Below are 7,080 nucleotides of genomic sequence, written 5' to 3'. Positions count from 1 at the left end.
GGGAATGGCAAAGGACACACTGACAAAGGAGATTAATCAGAACTGGCTTTGACAAGCACTGTGGCAATTGGACAATTAAAACAGACATTGAAGGGGTGGGGGAAAGAAGAACGAACTGGGGAGGAGGGTAGAGAAAACAGTGAATGAATGAATGAATGAATAACCCCCCCAAAAAAAAACAAACAAAAGAAAACCCCCACAAACAAATGTGATTTGCGGGTATTTTTTTAACCCATGTATTACCTTTGTTTTTAATTCACATTTTCATTTCTCAAGAAGTTTTTCACATACATCATTTTATGACAATTTGGACAATTTTTGAAAAATTTGTTACATATCTTCATATGTGTTTTTTAAATGTCTGTGGTATTTTTAATTTCCTCCCTTTCTGGCATTATTTTCCCTTTTCAGCTAATTATTCCTGATCAGTCTTATTAGAAGTTTGTCATTTTCCAAAGGAGTAATTTTTAATTTGTTAACTGTCTTTTATTAACCTCTATTGTTGTCATTTTCCTCTATTTCATTGAGTTTGTTTTCCTATTCATGCTTTTGTTTCTTTATGTGAAATTTGTAATAGAGACAAAGAGTGTAAGTCAAAATAAAGCCCATTTCCATCAAGTTGATTATGATGCACGATGACAACGTGGGACAGAGAACTGTACCATATATTTACAAAGCTGTAAATCTTTATGGAAACATGGTCACATTTTTTTCCAGGAGAAGAGCTTGTGAATCTGAACTGCCAACTTACTTGCTTTACCACTGGAGCACCTACATAAACTATGCAAATTCCCATAAAAAGAGTAAAAAAGAAAAATTCTCTCCTTCCTCCTCTGATCTCATTCTCTAGAGGCAACCATGGTTAACAAAATTATGTCTATTTTCTAAACATTTTTAAATAATAAAATGTTGTTGTTATTAAAAAAAAAGAAAGAAATGCCGGCTCTGTCACCCACTAGCTGTGTCATTTTATTTAAGTCATCAAATCTCTCTAACCCATATTCTTATTTTTAAAGATTAATAAATGCTTATTAATAATACTGATGCACGTGTTAGTGATTTTGTTATTGCCGCTCTTAGGTACTGTGGCCATGTTTGTTCTGACTCATGGCAACCTTGTGTACAGTGGAATAACACAGCCCTCATGGTCTCTGTTGTGTTTGCGCCCATTGTTACAGCCACTGTGTTAGTACGTGTCATCGAGGATCTTCCTCTTTAGCACTGAACCTCTATTTCCCACGCAAATAATGTTGTTAGTGATCATTAATGCTACTTAATATTGTGAAGAGTGGATGAGGTTATATATATACACACACACACACACACACACACACACATATATATACATATATATATATATAATGCTGTCACATAATGCACATTACTTTCTTGTTATAATTTATTAATAATCAAATGCATATGGGGCTACATTGGATCTCACAGGCTGAATTGCATGCTGCCAAGTCCCTTTGTTATTAAATGCTTCATTTTGAGTTATTTTACAAATGTATGTATAAATCCAGAGAGATTAAGTTGCAAATTTGCAGCTACCCTGGCAGTTCAGAGGCAAGATTGGGAGGAAGGTCAATTAGATTCCACTTTTAATCTTTTTTCCCCTTGAGCCTGGCAAGAGGAGGTGCTTCTTTTTAAAAAAAAAAAATTCCTTCAAAGAGTCCATTTCCCATCACTTGGATTATTTCCCTTGAGCCTGTCACTCTCTCCTCATCCTTTATCTAGTGCTTTGAACAGAAATCATCAGCTCTATGCTTTCTGCACGTCTGAGTTATTCTGTGTTGGAAGAGGGTCCAGGTGCACAGTGGGGGGATGGGATGGTGGAGTTTTAGGAGAGGGGAAGACGGACTATGAGGTCAATTATATTTGTAAAAAAAATTTTTGTTGGGTGGTTGTTTTGTGTGTGTGTGTGTGTGTGTGTGCGCGTGTTTCCAATCAAGGATTACTGATTTATCTCAGTCCCTTAATTGTATATTGCTTTTTCTCAGTTTGCCCACACATAAGCTGAAACTGATCATGCTGTGTTGTATTGTAATTATAATTAATTGTGGGCTAGCTGGAGTCCACTTTGTAATAAACTACATTACTCTTCTAAAATTGTTCTGGATTCTTTCTTTTCTTCATTGAATTATACTTAAGGTCTACAGCTAGCTGTTGTCTGGCTTCTTATTTCCCTTCTATTTCTAAAATTGTGTTCAATATCAAATGGTACGTCTCATGAAATGGACTTCCCTTGTTTCTTGTCTGCCCACAGCTTGCCCATCAGGGACATACAAGCCTGAGGGCTCACCGGGAGGGATCAGCACTTGCATTCCGTGTCCTGATGAAAACCATACCTCTCCGCCAGGGAGCACAGCACCTGAGGACTGTGTCTGCAAGGAGGGCTACCAGGCATCAGGGCAGACATGTGAAGGTGATCCTACACACACAGGGCTATGAGAGCCAGTAGGGAATCTGGAAGAGGGTCTCTTGGGGAGATCGTGCTGGTATATTCATTTAATTCATTTATGACAAATTTTAACATCTCTAATCATATTGGGCCTGGGATGGGATTGTCGATGTTGATCACATAGGTTATCTTGTTATCACTGACCATAACCTCATATTGCTCCAAATATAGAGGCTCTGAGGTCATAGAAGTGACTTAGCAGTGAACTCTGAAAAAATCAGTGCTTTGGGTGGGGGAGAATCCAAACTGAATCTGAGAGAGGAAAAAATTCGTTTTAATAATATATTTAAATATAAAATGAATTCATGTAGGCTCTGGTAATAATCAAGTCCATTTAAAAAACTTGTGCCTCAGTATTTATATAAAAAATTGTTAGGGTTTTTTTAAATAGTATACACCATGTAAAAGAAACTATGACTTTGGAGTTAGTAGCAAATACACTTTGCTGTACCACTATGTTCATTTTTTATTGTATGCCACTGAATGGAGCAAACAGGTTGTGATATATGAGAGTCATGCACTAGGATATTTTGTAACTATATTGATATAAAACTAAATATTTTTCAAGCTTAAAAATAGTATTTGAGTTTGCACTTAAGATTTAAGTGGAAGTAAATATCTAATAAGAGTCAGATGTAAAGGGTTTTTCTTCCATGGATGCAATTAGAAATTAGAATATAATAACTGGAAATGCTGAAGGCAATTGAGATAAAAGTATGGCATGTTCCCTTAAAAAAATGAAAGGAGAGAGATCACAGACAAAAGTCAATTTTGTTTTTCTTTCCTTCTGGTAAATTTTAGTGATCCGCTGCCCAACCCTGAAGCCTCCTGAAAATGGTTACTTTATCCAGAACACTTGCAACAACCACTTCAATGCAGCCTGTGGGGTCCGATGCCTCCCTGGATATGACCTCGTGGGAAGCAGTATCTTCTTGTGTCTACCCAATGGTTTGTGGTCTGGTTCAGAGACTTCTTGCAGAGGTATGCAAACTACCAACTCACATTGTTGTGGGAGGTGTTTGGTTTTTTTTGTTGTTGTTGTTGTGCTTGATTTCTTGATTTAAATTCCAGTCATCCAGTGAGTTCAGCATTCCTTTTGATTTCATAGACCCACAGGCCACTAAAAAGAGGGAAAATTATAAGAACTTTGAAGTCAAAACTGCTAACTTCAATTGACCACATTGTCATAGACTGTTGCTCTTCAGATTCCTTTTGTCACTAGGCAAAGGAGAAAACTGCCCAGGAAGTAAATGGACAGGGGATCCCCGAAAGCTTAAACTTCAAGAAGCCAAGACAGGGTGTTAAGGAAGGTTCTAAAATTGTCAAGGTGGGGTTTGATGCCAACTGTGAATGAGGTTCAATATCCTGTGACCAAATTGTTAACTAAATTGTATATCTTCAGTCTTCACTTGGATTGATAACATTGTATAGGAAGTGACACATTTCTAGAAGTAGGAACACACAGAGCCCATGTGGAAGGATCCTGGGTGTAAAAAAAGGTCAATGAAGAATCGAACAGAATCATGGGTAGCATAGCAGTAAGCAAGTTATTACCTCAGTTTACCTCCACTCTTGACATCTCCAAGACCTGCTTTCCTTTCAACTGTTATTTAACCATCTTCTTAAAGTTTCTGTTAGTAAGACTGGAAGGAACAGAAGAAAAGGTAGGCAGGGAGCAAGAGACAGGATGCTATGGCTTCCATAGGAAGAAATGTGGTATACCCTGTTAAATATGAATTTCAGATAAAATGTATTATTTTGGACCTGATTATGTAAAAACAGTATTTGTTGCTTTTCTAAAATTCAGATTTAACTGAGCACTGTGGTAATTGTATTTGTTTGTTGCCAAGTCTGGCAAAATTACTTGGAGAGGCTATTTCCTGGAGAAAGACAGCATGCTTGGAAAGGTGGAGGGATGAAGGAGAAGAGACAGACCCTCAACAAGGTGGATTGACCAGTGACTACAGCAGTGGACTTGCAGTGGGTCAGAGATTTCAAGAACTATAGCAGGACAGGGTTCAGATCTGTTATTCATAAGGTCGCTGTGGGTTGCATTCGACTGGACAGCACCTAACAACAGAAGCTTTTCTCAGGAGCTCAGATAGCTTAGTGGATAAGTAATTTCACTGCCAACCCAAAAGCAGGTGGTTCAAATCCACCAGCGACTCTGAGGGAGAAAGCTGGACAGTCTTTTCTTGTGGTATCTGCAGTCTCCAAAAACCTCCTGGAGGGACAGCAGTGAGAGATGCCTTTCATAAAGCAGTTAGACTCATTTTCATTTTTTTCTGAATTATGCATGTCTTTCTAATGAACCAAGGAATCTTTGTGGTTTCTCAATAATAAGTAGTTATACCACCACATCACAGTAAATTAAATTCTGTGATGCTGAGGGGGGTTTTTTCCACTTGAGAAAGATCCAAACAATAATGAGAACCCTACATATAACATCAGATTATTTGTTTTCAATAATTTATGCTATCACAGTTTGAAAGTTGACAGGAAGGATGTATCTGGGGGAAAATCTGATTAATCTTGAAGATGAGAAATACATCTGGTTCTCACATTGTCTAGTACATAGTGGATTGTTTTCTTAAAAGAATCATTACTGTTTTCTAAAAAGGCTCAATAAATATGTAATAGTTTCTTGTGTATGAATAGAAGCCAAGCGACATTTTTGCAGACTTTAAAAAAAAATTGGTCAAAAAAGTAAAACTAAAGAGACTATGAGACTAATGTGAGTTTTCAAATAATTAACACACATATCCCTATTAAAAAGGATCATAAATTATTTTATTGATTAAAAAAATGAAGCAGTTTAAAAATTAAGCAGAAATTATGATTATATGCTTTCTTTTTCCCTGAGGGACAATGAAAGTTTATTAAAACCAACATTTGAGAAGGGATGCAATTTGCATGTGTATGAGACACCAAATAAACTAATCTAGTATCAGCAGTCTCCAGAGATGCCACAAATTCATTTTGTATAGGGTTGAGAAGACTGGAGTAATTTCAGCATTTTAGTGAAACTGAAAGCATTTGCTTAATATGCTATTCCAGACTCTGTGCGTCTTGATCATAGTAATTTATCTTATTTACCTTCTAACCCCACATGACACTGGGTAATATGTTATACGTACATGATGGACATATTCAATAAAAGGCAACTGTCCCACTCACACAATAAATGTCCCACTCACATGATAGACTCACGCAATAAAAGTTGCAAGAGTAAAGGCAAAATATCTATATTCATTTTACAGTCATAGTTGATTTCAATCCAAACCGTAGCAGTAATGAAGAGGCTAGGGCTTATGGTTTCACCTCTAATCTAATGCTTGAATGTCCTCTAAGGAGTAATCAATCCTACACATGTACCTACAGCATTCAAGAAGTATTCTCTGCTAACTAATGCTGCTGGAACATGTTCCTTCAGGAGGACTTTATTTGACTATGCACTTGGAATCTTGTGCCCCAGCTTCCATCCATATTATCTTAAGGTGAAGTTTTATGTCTGCTATTTAAAAACTGGCAAATGCATAAAAGTGGAAGAAAAAAATACATCTCATCCTATATCCCAATAAAATTCTTGTATAAAAAGGGTTGTCATCAGAAATCCTAAGAGTTGTGGTGTCGTCTGACGTTCAGCACTGCAGAGGTGGCAACTGAGCCAACTGAACTTTGTTGTTTTGTAGAAATTTTTCTTGTTATTTGCACAATTTCTTATGCCTACAAGAGTAAACAAGCTATCAAAATAAGCATATGGGGGGAAATCCCAAAAACCAAACTCAGTATATGTGCCTGTTCTTTGGCAAACTCAATAGCAAGTTACCTTTCCTTCTGTATTTCTGTTTCATGAAAGATTTTTACATCCCATCTGACCGACAGGGTCTATCCATGTTTCATGGGTCTAGACAGCTTCCCTTCTCTCTCCTCGTCTGCCTCTCTCTTTATTGTCCTCTCTTCGGTTCTTTCCCTCTCTCCTCCTCTTCTCCCAGCCTCTCTCTTCCCTTCTTCCTCTCTTCTCTGCCTCTCTCTTTATTGTCCTCTCTTCGGTTCTTTCCCTCTCTCCTCCTCTTCTCCCAGCCTCTCTCTTCCCTTCTTCCTCTCTTCTCCTTCCTTTGCTTTCCTCTCTTAACTTCCCTCCCCTTTCTTTCCCCTTTACTTTTCTCCCTTTATCCCCTAATTGGAATTCTTTATTGAAATGGGTTTAAGCTGTGGCTGGATGGAAAGCAATATGGAAAGGCATTTAAAAATAGTTCTTTAGAGATCATTTTTGGGCGGTTTGTGTTTGTTTGTTTGTTTGTTTGTTTGCCTGTCTGTTTGTTTGTTTGTTTTAAAGAGAGAGACACACACACATAGATTGGGAACCAAAGACCAGAACTTGATGGAGTCAGAGTATTTGAGGGAGGTGATCTGAGAAGGTGGAGGACGTCAGAGAATAGAATCAGTGGTATTGGTGTTGATGAAGTCTACAGGAAATGGCCGTGGAAGAGGTGGTTAATGTAGGGTCAAGGAGATGGTGATCGGAGATGAGAAGATCAAGAATATATTGCAGTGGTCTCAGAAAATAACGTGTGTGTGTGTGTGTGTGTGTGTGTGTGTGTGTGTGTGTGTGTGTG

General features: G+C 37.7%; 1 protein-coding gene across 1 annotated transcript in view; it reads left to right on the top strand.

Annotated features, from left to right (window-relative positions):
- The window catches only part of SVEP1 (sushi, von Willebrand factor type A, EGF and pentraxin domain containing 1), a 212,502-nt gene that overhangs the window by 78,295 nt on the left and 127,127 nt on the right, over positions 1-7,080 (top strand). Inside the window, exons 4-5 of the mRNA XM_006886929.1 lie at positions 2,267-2,425; positions 3,263-3,442. Of these exons, the coding sequence (XP_006886991.1) occupies positions 2,267-2,425; positions 3,263-3,442 (339 nt within the window). The remainder of the gene's footprint in view (positions 1-2,266; positions 2,426-3,262; positions 3,443-7,080) is intronic.

The sequence above is a fragment of the Elephantulus edwardii genome, unplaced genomic scaffold, assembly GCF_000299155.1.
Source record: "Elephantulus edwardii isolate Elephantulus edwardi_28Jun2011 unplaced genomic scaffold, EleEdw1.0 scaffold00052, whole genome shotgun sequence".
In the NCBI taxonomy this organism is placed as follows: Eukaryota; Metazoa; Chordata; class Mammalia; order Macroscelidea; family Macroscelididae; genus Elephantulus; species Elephantulus edwardii.
Note: the sequence above shows the minus strand (reverse complement) of the source record. Positions and strands in the feature narration are given on the sequence as shown.